The 12,497-nt window shown below is 49.4% G+C and overlaps 1 protein-coding gene across 1 annotated transcript; it reads right to left on the minus strand.

Annotated features, from left to right (window-relative positions):
- Nucleotides 1-877: 877 nt before the first annotated feature.
- On the minus strand, nt 878-6,556 carry Gpr50 (G protein-coupled receptor 50). Its single transcript, XM_050123602.1, has 2 exons — nt 6,259-6,556; nt 878-3,614 (listed from the first exon to the last, which is right to left on the minus strand). Exons 1-2 carry the CDS (start codon nt 6,467-6,469, stop codon nt 2,083-2,085), a joined length of 1,743 nt encoding a protein of 580 aa, XP_049979559.1. The 5' UTR covers nt 6,470-6,556; the 3' UTR covers nt 878-2,082.
- Nucleotides 6,557-12,497: the final 5,941 nt, after the last annotated feature.

The following is a 12,497-nucleotide window of genomic DNA, read 5'->3' on the forward strand; positions in this document are numbered from 1 at the left end:
GAAGCCCAGCAGTCCTGCTAGAGGACTGGTGGGGAGTTAGGCCCACCTTAACTTAGGGATTAATGGCTCAGGTGAGCTCAGTCTGCTGAAGCCTGGATAGGCCAAATGAATGTGCACTCCTGACTATGCTCACTGTATATGCATGTGTTAAATGTGCTTATCTTAAAAAGCAAATCAAACTGGTCTGAGACGATGGCTCAGAAAGTAAATGCATCTGTTGCCAAGACTGCTGACCTGAAATTGCATCCCTAGAAGCTGCATCTTAAAGATATAATGTCCACATGCATACATATCCCCGCCCAACACAAAATAAATAAAATGTTAAGTCCTCTAGGACTAGCAGAGGTTTGCTTAAAATAAATGAAAAATTACATCTATATTAACACATACCATGATGTCCTAGTACATATTTGAAATTTTGAACATTCTTTTGAGACCATGTTCCTGAGAGCAGGAGATTTGCTCAGTGCTGGAGTCCTGTCCCCTATTCCCCACTCCTCTGTGTCCTTCACTGTCACATACCGTGTCCTGCTTGATCCCTTCCATTGTGGCAGGCTTGAGGGCTGGCTTTACTCCTTCCCCATGAGAAGAAAACTGCAACATCTGTGTGCCTCCCTACCCCAACCTCCTCCAGTGTGCCCCCAACCCTTCCTCTCCAAAGTGTGCTAATTAAAATAACTGAGGTGTGAGAGGCTACAGGATGCTGCAGGCTTGTGACAGAGATGGAATTTGTAGTCAAGTCTTCTTGTTCCTCCAGGCCAGTGCTCCCCCCCATACACACCCTACACACCCCCCACAGTAAGTAACCGAAAGAAAAAAAAATCCATGTGTGAAGAAGTCACATACTACAGCCACAGAAGCACTTTTATTTACTCGCTACTACAAATGCAGAACAGAATTAAGACAGTATAATACATTTTGCTTTCATCTTATAAGTTTGTATACAGCAAACTTTGATTACAGTGTCAATTTGAATCAGCAATTGAAATTTCTTTAAATGGCAGTTTCTTCTTGGGTCTTACAGGAAAATCACTTTCAGAACTAACAAGAGACTGACTACTTCACAGATTTATTGGTGCTGGCAGTTTTTCCTCCTTGGCCCCTATCCCCAAGCCAGGGGTCACAAAAACAAAGCTTTTTAATACTTCATTTGCTTTGCGCTTTCAGGTGGCGCCTCAAGCTCTGAAGGAAAAGCAAAGACGTAGAGCCTGATGGTGTCAAAACACTGAAGTGTTTAAAAGAGTGATTTATGAATTCTAATATTACAAACATAACTATAATTGCCACTTAAGGTTACCAACTATAAAAAATGACTTGCACATGGATCTATTTCTGTGGAAATAAAAGAATGTACGGGTCAATGCTTGAAAAATTCAAATGACCAAAAAACGGGCTATCAACATCTCATCATTTCCAACTGAATGCATAAAAACCAGCGCCAAAGCTTAACTTTACATAAACTAGGATCAACTTAGTATGACATATCATTTTTTTTTGCTACTTGATCTGACAGACTTTAATAAGAACTTATCTAATTCTCTTCTTCAGATGGGGGTCATTTTTTGTCAAGAAAATCTTGAAACCCAACTTTCAAGTGTTTGAACTTCATCATAAGTCCCTCTTCTGACTGCTAAAAAGTTACAACACAAAGTTACACACTTACACCATAAAGCTGTGAGGTCACAGTCACATTACAGAGCTGACCACCAAAATGGCCTTGACCAGTGCTCATGCACTCCTCCCCCACCCCTGGGAATGGGAGTAGAAAGCTGGAGGCAGAAGAAATCAGGAATGGGGTAAGGGTGGGGGCTGAAAGAGTCAGTGAGGATCAAAGCAACAGATTGTTCAGCGATCACTGAGGGCTGAATCACAGACGTCACACTTAGAAATTTGTTGTCTAAGACAGCAAGAATATACAGACGCTTTCAAGAGTACAGGTGCCTACGAGGAGGATGCCTGAAAGGTGGATGGAACTTCCACTGTGTCTGCGGGTTCATGTCTGTGTGTGTCAGGCGGTGTGTCTGTGCCATGGAGGTGTCTCCCTCTGGACTGCACAAACAGGGCGAACTGTAAAGAACATTTTCACACAGCCACCTCATCAGAACAATCGGAATCGTCAGAGTCATCATCAATAAGCACAACCTTACGGTAATCATCAGCGGGAATGGGGATTACAGTGGAGTCGGGAGGAGAGGCAGAGGTGGCCGCAGACTCCGGGAATACAAAAGGAAAGCTGGAGGCAGTATAGGCAGGTTTGAGGTGGCCAATAGTGGTCATCTCAAAGCAAGGGGAGGCTGAGACCTCAGGGAGGTCAACAGCAGTGAGCGCAGAACGGCTGGTGGTAGCAGGCTCGAGATAGTCAACAGTGGTGGTTGCAGTGTGGCTGGTACCAGGCTTAATGTAACCCGCAGTGGATGTAGGATGGATAGGGGAAGAGCCAGCAGAGGTAGGGTGACTAGTGGCAAGCTCGGAAGCAGCCCTGAAATGGACAGGGTCTCCCTTGAAATAGATAGAGTCCCCTTTGAAATGGACAGAGCTGGGTTTGAAATGGACAGAGGAGACTGGCTTAGGGTAGACAGAGGCAGACTTGGGGTGGACAGAGGCAGGTTTGCGGTAGATAGAAGTAGACCTGGTTGGGGGCTTGGGGTGGACAGAGGCAGAATCAGAGGGGGCTGCTGCCTCATCACCAGGCAGTAGAACATTCCGGATGTTCCGTGGGGTTCCCTCCTCAGCAAGACAGGCACGGGCACGCTCTTGCTCTCGGGCTTGATCACGGGCACGGGCACGGGCACGAGTGAGAGCTCGGGTCTCCCGAGCCTCCCGAATATCAGCGATGAGCTGAGAGGTGAACAGGATAGGGTGCCTCAAAGCATGAAAGATGGTCCAGTATTCTCGTCGGAAATTCTCATTAAGGATACCATAGATGACAGCATTGAGGCCGCTGTTGAAGTAGGCTACACCGTAGGCTGCAAGGTAAAGCCAGTTGGGAATCTTGCCTGCTATAGCCTTTGGACTGACAGCCACTAACACAGTGAGCACATTGACAGGGCACCAGCACACTGCAAAAAGGAGGAAGATCACAAACATGGTAAGAAAATTTCGAACCTCAGCAAACTGATTCTCAGGATTCTGTCTGGCTGGGTCACGGGCTTCCAGCACTCTGATCCAGATTTTGGTGTAGCAATAGGTAACTATGATGAGAGGGAGGACGAAGTGGAAGCAGACAATGGTCACAGTGAAGGAGGGGTTGTTCAGATAGTTGAAGATACAGGAGTAGGTGCGAGGATCATACTCAACACCGGAAATGTACATGTTAGGCACGACAGCCAGGATAGCCATGACCCAGGTAACGACCAGGTAGATGCAGGTATTGCGCAGGCTGAAGATCCGCTTGTATTGGAGGCTGTGGCAGATGTAGCAGTAGCGGTTGATGGCGATGGCCGTGATGTTGAAGATGGAGCCGACTATACTCAGTCCAGAGATGAACCCGACGAACTGGCACTGGAGCTGACTCAGATCCCAGTCTCCAACCGACATGGCATACAGCATCATAGGGTAAGGGTAGATGGCCACCAGCATGTCTGCCACAGAGAGGCTGGCCACGAAGAGGTTGCCTGGAAAACATCAGAGGAAGAAAAAGAAGGAGAGAGAGACAGAAATCAGTGGTTAATATTTGGAAAGCTACTTCCCAAAAAGGAAAAGACCAATTGGATGGGTGATACTTTAGAATACTAGATTTCCTTTGAACAAAATCAATTTTCTTCCTTTCTTCTTCCTATTTACCAGCAGGTCCCAGGTGGCTCTGATGCATAGTAAGTTCTGTGCTTTGCCAACCTGTTGTTTGTTTGCTGTGTCATCCTTGCTCTGAGGAAGAAGTGAGTATAAGACAGAGTAAGAGAGACAGCTCATAAACATCGTGGGGCAGAGTCCTGCGGACACCATTTTAGAGAAATACAACTATGCCCCACTTGCTGCAGTGGAAAAGATGGAGAAGTAAGAGTGGAAGAGAGGGGAGGGAGATGGAGCTGTCCAGAAGGAGAGTCAACCTAAAATTAACAATGATGATAATAATAATTTACACTCTCTTCCTTATGAAGGAAGGCCTGCCTGCCAAGAGACCACCCTGAGAAGGTCTAGGAGGCTTCTTCAAAGAGATCAAACAGCCCAGTGAAATATTTAGCATTCCCAGCTACCTTCAGAGCAAAACTTAAGAGAAGGAAACCCTGTAATAGCAAATATGAGGTCAAAGAGGGTGATCAGGAGGAAGGAGAAATCCCTGCAAGGGTGGTTTTACCTCCAGCCATACACAAAGCATCCTGCACAGACTCCCCTTGAGCACCGGAGTCTGCCAGCTGAACAGGGAAACAGCCTGGGGAACCCCTGCCTCCTCCTGCCCTGCCCCGTTCAAAGGACAGCAGGAGCAAGTGTGTGTGGGGGTGTGTGTGAGCGCGCATGCTCGAGCGAGGAGTGTACATTTTTGTAAAAACTCTTTTACAAAAAAGTAGACGAAAGAGGCCAAGTGCAGGCACAGGGTCCTCTTCTTTGAGAACACCTTATTGCTAATTAGCATTGGTTTGGCAAAACACTGAATTTTGTCCTGGAATGGAAGAAAAAGAGGGCTTGTTTAAAGGGCACCAAACTTCCCTCCGTGCTTTTTGACAAAAGGGATTATAAGGCTTTGCCTCAAAGTAATGAACTTCCAAAAGAAAAATAGGAAAGAAAGGTCAAAAGCCTTAAAAATAAAACCACAACAACCACAAAACAACTTTTATTTGCAATTTATAAGAAGAGAGATAGAAAGAAAAGGAAAGGAGACAGAACGGAGGAGCTTTGCAGGTAATTAACTCCCCACCCTCCGTAAATCTGCCTTTGGGTATCTAATCAAGAGGGAAGGAAAGGTGAGCTCCAAGGCTCAGCCTTGGGTCTCTGGGTTACGAGGAGGAAATCGGAAGCACTCACAGTAGTTTGAAAAAAATTATAATGACTCTGATTCTGTCACTGAGTTTTGAAGCTTGTCCCGCACCAAGCAATTCGCCCTGCTCCTTCCCCCAGTCCCAGTCCCAGGCCACTAAGGGTCTCCCTTGTTCCCAACCCTCCCAGATCTGTACATTCTCTCAAGCGATGAGATCTTGGGAAAGACGACCCAGGGCGCCACCATCACCTTTACCCAGGCGGAAAGTGGAGTTGGGGGTTTCATCACCCGTCCTCCCCTCGTCCACAACCTTCTCCCACCCACCCTAAAAACCAGACTGACAGCTTTTCAATCCTCTATTACTCACCCCCGCCCCCCCCCCCCCCCCCCCCGCACAGGTCTCAATGCCCAGCACCTTCCCGCGCAGTTCCCCTCGGATCTGCCCTGGCTGGCGGTTAGGGGAGTCCGGCTCAGTTTCGACACCCAAGCGCTTTGCAATAGAAGCCCCATGTCTCCCCAGGAGCGCTCAAACTGCCTTCCCGCCGCCGTTCCTACCTAGTTCTGCCTCCTCCTTCCACCAGCCCGCCCGCCCGCCCGCCCGCTAGCCACCGCGCAGAGCTCCTGAGCCCCTCGGCCGCCCTCCTTGTAACTCCCCGATACAGACCTCCGGATGCCCGCTGCCGCCACCGTTGCCACCACCGCCACCGCCGCCGCCTGCAGGGTCCAGCCCGCCGCTTGCCAGTGCCAGCCGCTTGCTCTGGGACAGGCAGACTGAGCTGGGCTCTGGCGGGCTCAGATCGCCCTGCTAGAGAGAGGCGTGGGGTCCGCGCTACGCGGCGCCGCTGGGGAGCGATCCGGAAGCCCTGGAGAAGCGGCAAGCGGAGTCCCCGCCGCCCTTGGGGACCGCTTCAGCCTTGCGCTCCTTGGAGCGCCGCCGCCCGCCGCAGCCGCCGCGGCCGCCGCGAACTCAACTTCCCAAAGCGGATCGCAGCCCCGCAGCTCTCTCCGAGACAGTGCAGCTAGCAGTGCCTCAGCGAGGCCACCCGCCCTTCCGTTGTCCAGTTCGGCTGGCTGTCCCCGCGTGGCAGCCAAACTCTCCGCTCCTGTGCCGACTCCCTCCGTGTCCAGTCTCCGACGGGACAGGGGTTGGCGCGCTACCGCTCACCTTACAAACCTGGGCTTTGCATTCGACTGGCCAACGCTAATTTCCTGAGCTCCCCCAGCACTATGAAGCTCGAAATTTAGGGGAACCCGGGAAAACGTCATCCCCACCGCCCGCCCCCGGGGGGTTTGGGAGAAATTTGGCAGAGGGGATTCACCGGGTAGGGAAAAGGAGGATGGCTTACCAGAATTTCGGAGCTTCTTGTTCTTAATCACAGCCAAAATGACCATGGAGTTGCCGACCAGGTCTAAGATGACGGTGACAACCATCGCGCAGAACATAAAGGTGATCAGCGCTGGTGGGTAGTCCGGCTTTGGCAGCTTACAGCCAATGCAGCCAAATGGGGTGGGAACCGCCTTGGTAGGTCCCATGTTGCTCTTGGGGACCGTGGCCATCCCTCCTAAGCAAGCTCAGGATCCTTGGTGAGTCCGTGCAGCGAATACTTGCTCCGCCACCCGGAGCTCCGGGAGCTCTGAAGAAGCGTGGCGCTCTCTCCGAGGCTCAGAGAGCAAATGACAGCTCCCCGCCCCTCCTAGGTGAGCTTTTAAAGCCTCAAGAAGCGGCTAGCCCCACCCCCTAGCCCCTCCCCCTAACCAATCAGAGCTCTTTGACCACCCCCCCTCCTTAGCCACCACCCTTCCCCAGGACAAATCTACTGCAAGGTGTCGTCTTTCTTCCAAATACCTTGTTTGTGCTGCCCCTCCTCTCTAGCCAGCCTCCCTCCCGCCCCCGTGAATTCCCCAGGTACCTTGCTTCGTGACTAGCTCAGAGTGGAGTCGCTAAGCATCCATTTCTAGCAAGTTCTTCTTCTCCCTCTGACACAAATACCTGTTAAAGAGATGTGGCTTGCAGAGAGGGCTCATGAGATGCTTCTTGGGGTCTAGCACCAGTATGATCAAGTCTGCACCCCCCTAACTTGTGGGGAACAGCCAGCGACCCTTTAAACCCCCACATCCTTGTCTCCACAGACTCCTTTGAAGGTTTACCCTACTCCCCGCGCTCTAGATTGTCCATACCTTTCTGTAACTGATAAGGAACGTATGGCAAATGCTCTCCCACAGCAAACTGGGGTCCCTACACTCTAAGGAATTCACTCCACTCTGGGTCGGGTCATTCCAGGAGCGGGTCTCCTCCTTTAGCTGCTGGACTTGCACTCTCCATGGGGGAAATGTACTCTGTGCTGTACTCTAAAAGCTGGGACCAGGTCTGCACCCCAAGAACTGGGGAGAACAGATGGTGGTCTCTCAGACTCAGCTTTAGGACAGGTGGGAGCGGGACCTCTTATCCTCCCAGTTACACACAGCCTGTCGATAGGAATTTAGGAACTGCTTTAGGTAAACATAAAATGGGTAGGGAAGCCTCTCTCTTGGGCAGCCCAGGGAGAACCGCTCAGGCGTCTCTCTCCTTCTAGTGCTCTGCCTTTCCTATCTGGTGGTATCTAGCAGTCGGACAGGCGAGGGTCGGCGGCGCTGTCGCCACAAACCTGTTGCGTAGGAACCTGGCCCGAGGCAAAGAAGCCAGAAGCCGCCGGAGCGTCCGCAGCCCCCAGCCTAAGGCACAACGTTTGCTGCCCTTCTATTTTTCCACTCCTAGCCAGGGACTCTCTTTTCAAACCCTCACTTTCCGGACTGCACTTTCACACCATGGGTCTCCTTCCCCAAAGACCCAGGCACCGAGAACGCGGAGATCTCTCAGTCCCTGACCCTTGACCAAGGGGGATTTGAACGTTGAGGTTCAGGCAAAAGGGCGCGTTTCAGACACTGGATGGCTCCAGGAAGGGGATTTCAGCTGACTACTAAAAGTTGTTGATCATGTTAGAGACCCTTGAAGGGAAGGGGGAAAATAAAACCAGAGGTTAACACCTGGAAAGTCGCTGTACAGACCAGCCTTCGGCCCTCCGCGGGGCTGATGGATTGCAATGGCCGGGAGTGCAGCCATCTGGACATTGGTCGCAACCCCCTACCCAGGGGCGGGGGGGGGGGGGCGTCACAGGGACGAGCTAGGGCAAATTTCTCATTGGACCTCAACACATGTACTAACATTCTATGGAGAAACAAACAGCGCTGGTAACTAAAACCGCACACCTAGTCTAGCGAAAATGTTCGAAGAGAAAATGCGGCTCAGAGCTAGGAAAAAAAAAAAAAAAAAAAAAAAAAGACCCCATCCCCAACCTCGCTCACAGCTGAGAACCTGCCAGGAGCTTTTTCACATTTCATTGTCTGCTTGGCGATTGCAGCCCCGGCCAGGGCGCTCTCACACTGCCAGCCTCAGCCAGGATTTTCCACACGTACAGAAACCGCAGCCCAAGAGTCGGCTTGCTGTATTCGGAGCCCTACTGTACACCTGGACAAGAGGCTAACAGCTCAAAGCCTGTCCATTTCGTACACTACGTAGGAACGATGTTAGGCTCAACATAACAGATGAGTCTGCGAGAATTCAGATCCTTTCCCTTGCGGGATCCGAAGCGGTTTTGAATTCAATAAACAGAATAGAATGGAAGAAAAACGGAGCGCAGTTTTGTAAGGGCTGTAAACACCACCCCCTCCCTGCCCTGCCAACAACTGGAAGGTTGTTGCAGGCTATTCGGGCCACTTATGCTCCATTGTGAGGACTGTGAAGCTGTTGTGACCCTGAAGCTGGCAGAGTCCCTGGCGCTGGAAGCTAGCCTTGAAAGCGGACTGGAAAGCCTAGGGACTGCGGAGCGAGCCTGAGAGAGAGCTGAAGTCTGGCCCCTGCCCCATTTGGACACTATTTGATCATGACTTAGTGGAGCTTTGATTTTTCAACACCAAGAAGCAAATATTTTAATAATCGCTGGAGAAAGATTTCTGTTTCTACTTGAATTAATTGTTATTTTTATGAACTAGCTTGATACAGATTCTGAACATCACCACAGAACTAAGAAAAAACGTGAATATTAAAGCTACCATATGAACACATGTCGGAGAGAAAATTGGGACCTCTTCACAGGGGTAAGTAGGACAAGTCTCATGAACAGTAAGTTTGATGACTTTGGAACATTTAAATCGTGCCTCCTTTGTGGGTATAGTGAAGAGTGTATGAGTTTAGAATCTAAAGGCATTTTTTAAAATGTGGAAAGCCTGCTTAGAAATCTGTATAACTGGGGTAGGCAGAAACACTGAGACTTGGAAACTATTAACTATTAGAATCCCAAAAGGGAAACCTGGAACCTTCTCTCAATGGGTACTTTCTGTTCAGGACAAAGTGACCTTTCTCAGTATATAAGCCAGCACCTGTGGGGTTTGAGCTGATTGTGGTGGAAGATAGTATTTCAGCCTCCAGGACACTGGAATAATGTCTTGCCTGTGGTTAGTTCGCTCGCTCATTTGCTTGTTTGTTTGCTTGCTTGCTTGCTTTAGTAGTGGTTAAACCTAGAACTTCCAGCACGCTGGGCAATCTCTTGCAATCGAGCTATATTCCCAGTCCATGAATGCAGTTTTATATAAGTATTAGTATTTTACAGTTTTCTCCCAGTAACACCATTAAACAGACAGTGAAACCACTATCTGGAGGGATGAAATGGCTTGCCCTAAGTTGTGCCAAAGCTAAGACTTAGGCTCAGTTCCTGCTCAGTGCAGAGCCTTGCTCCCAAGGCCAGCTTCATAAGAAGTGTTCGCATCCCCTGCTGGAGGACTTGATAAGAGAAATGCTTTATTCTCAGCTCTTGTTCTTTCACATATTGTTTACTTGTTTTGCTGAGATATAATCCACATACCATAATTCTCTCTCTCTCTCTCTCTCTCTCTCTCTCTCTCTCTCTCTCTCTCTCTCTCTCTCTCTCTCTCTCTCTCCCTATCACATAGCACCTGCCACATAGCCCAGGCTGGTTTCAAACTCACTGTTCTGCCTGAGACCCTCAAGGGCTAGGATTACAAGCATGTGCCCACTCCTGCATTTTCAAGTCAGCCCTTCTCTTTGCTACATATTCTCAAAGTTGGATCAGCATCATCACTATCGAGTTGCACTCCTTACCCTCTTCAGCTGCTTCTCCACCTCCCAGAAACCACCAAAGGTCCTGCCTTTATGGATTTGCTCATCTAAGCACTTCACAGATACGGACTCACACAGGATTTGTCTTTTCTGTCTGGCTTCTTTCCCTAACTCAGTGCTTTGTGGCCCATCAGTGGAAAAGCATGGATCAGGACTTCATTTCTCTTTATGGCTGAACAACGCTCCATTGTGTTCTTAGACTATTTCTTCTTTATCCACCCATCCACTGATGGACACTTGACTTCTTTCCACATTCTACTACCATACCAAGCGTTTCTAGGAACAGTCTAGACTCTCTTAAGCCCACAGAAGTTCTAGGCTGAGACAGATAAGCAAAGGGCCTTGTGGTCTCATTACCACTGTGCCCTATGTTTGCTAAGGGATGTTTTGGGCACTCCAACCTCCTCTAGCTATTGTGCTCTGGAATTTCCAAATCACTTGCCAAAGGCACATAGCACCATTGGATCTAATATGAAAACTGACAAATGAACATTTGATATGACGCCAATAACAGTGCAAAATGTCCTTCAGTCTGAATGCAAATGGGGCATTCTCTGGTTTCACACTCTGAGATGTCTGCCTCTTTATAGGAAGACAATGGAAAATTGTTGAGGACCTGGGTGGGCCCCATCTTAGTACCAAGGAGATACTCGATGATTGGTGGCTGTATTTCACTTGATTCTTAGATGGAAAAACAACTTTGAGGCTTGAAGTATGCTCAGTGGTAGAGCATAAGACCCTGGGTTTCATGTTCAAAGTCAGCTGCTCCACTTGTCTCAGAGCAGTTATTTAGCCTTTCTATATCTCCATTTCCTCACAGCAGAATGCAGATAATCTGGAGTTCAGAATAAGATGCACACATTTAGAACACTACTCAGAGCCAAGGAGGCACTCAACCAGCTCCGGGTGCTGCAACAAGCGTGATGAAAGCTTCTAGGATTTTGTGAAAGCTGTATTTTATTAGACTTCCATGAGCAGAAGCTGTCTCCGGGAGAGCAGAGACTCTGCACCCTGCTGGCTCAGGCTCCAAGACCTCTTGCCTTTGGCCTGAAATTTCAAGCAGGGGTGAGCCAATGGGCACTGTCCAGCACCCCAGCTACTGAGAATGTAACGAATGGACAGGGTCCTACAGAGGAATTTGTGTTCCCTGCCATCCGAGAAGCTTTCCTGCTATGGTTTCTGTCTTTTTCACAAGAAGGAACACATATTTCCTGGCAGCAGCCAGAAAGAGTGCATAGAGTGACGGGCCTATATAGATGGTCAGACCTGTCTGTCCACTGCTGACAGGAGAAAGCGGGACCCCATGGAGCAGGATTGGGGAACCTGGCCCAACCTAAGAAAACTGGTTCAGGGAGGTGTGGCTACCACTCTAAGGCTGAGACTGACTCTCAAAAGAACTGAGCTGGGACTTAGGCGGGATCAAGTGACTAGATCAGCCACCTGGAGAGCAGTTTGGGACGGGTACTGGGTGGGCGATTTTGTAAGCAGACTGGGTGCTTACATTTACATTCCGAGCTTGGAGACAGTACTCACAATCGTTAAGTGAACAGAAAGAATGATTACCCTCTCTGAATCCTCAGGGTTTAATTCATCATGGTTAGAACTACTCTGTCTTCTCCCTCTGCTTGAGTCATCAGAGGGAGCAGAACGCATCCATTTCTTTGCACGCAGTCAGGGACTCAACAAAGTAATTAGCAGCCAGTGTTTCCGGGATCTTAGGGCCAGATAAGGGCTGCAGCTTAGGTGGCTGCAATCAAAGCGTGGTCAGAGAGAACAGCAGCACATTAATTACCCGGAGTAACACGTGGACTCTCTTCCCCCTGCACAATTTACCTGCTAATTAAGGCTTAATGAACAGTATCCATTTTCCTGGTTTCACATTCTAGCCGGACATTAAAAGACCCTCCCTTTTATTAATCACCCTTACAACCTGATGCAGCGAGCTGCCTAGTGCTTGCTGTGGGAGGTCTGTCCAAGTCACCTTCTTCAACACATAAGACCCGGTTAGCCACCAGGATCCACACTGCTCCAGAGCTACTGAGAGTAAGAACAAGAGAACAACTGAGGATATCCAGGCCTGCCCTTAGGGCTTCTGACTCAGCAGGCCAGTCTTCTGTGCAGCCCGAGCATCTGCACATTTCCCTAAGGCGCTGATGATTCTGATGCAAGTAGCCCAGAAACACGTCCTAGAGCAGCCCCATTTTTTTTCCTACAGCACCCCTAGACATTGACCATTTCAAGGGATCTAGGTGTGTTGGTTACTGCGTCTGTCCCCAGAGCCCAGAAGTTCAGACCTGTTGAAGCTTCATGCATGTTTCCCAGTTCAGAACATGTACATTTTGTCCTCACACCAAACCCCACCCTATCTCGGCTGTGGCCATAGCGTTTTTTAAATTGTTTTTGTTGAGCTAT

The sequence above is a fragment of the Alexandromys fortis genome, unplaced genomic scaffold (genome assembly GCF_014885135.2).
Source record: "Alexandromys fortis isolate MF-2015 unplaced genomic scaffold, M_Fortis_MF-2015_v1.1 scaffold_206, whole genome shotgun sequence".
In the NCBI taxonomy this organism is placed as follows: Eukaryota; Metazoa; Chordata; class Mammalia; order Rodentia; family Cricetidae; genus Alexandromys; species Alexandromys fortis.

Coding starts and splice junctions, on each gene's coding strand:
- Gpr50 (XM_050123602.1), bottom strand. CDS start 6,469: ATGGCCACGGTCCCCAAGAGCAACATGGGACCTACCAAGGCGGTTCCC. Junction 3,615..6,258: donor CAAGAAGCTCCGAAATTCTG/GTAAGCCATCCT, acceptor GATGTTTTCCAG/GCAACCTCTTCGTGGCCAGC.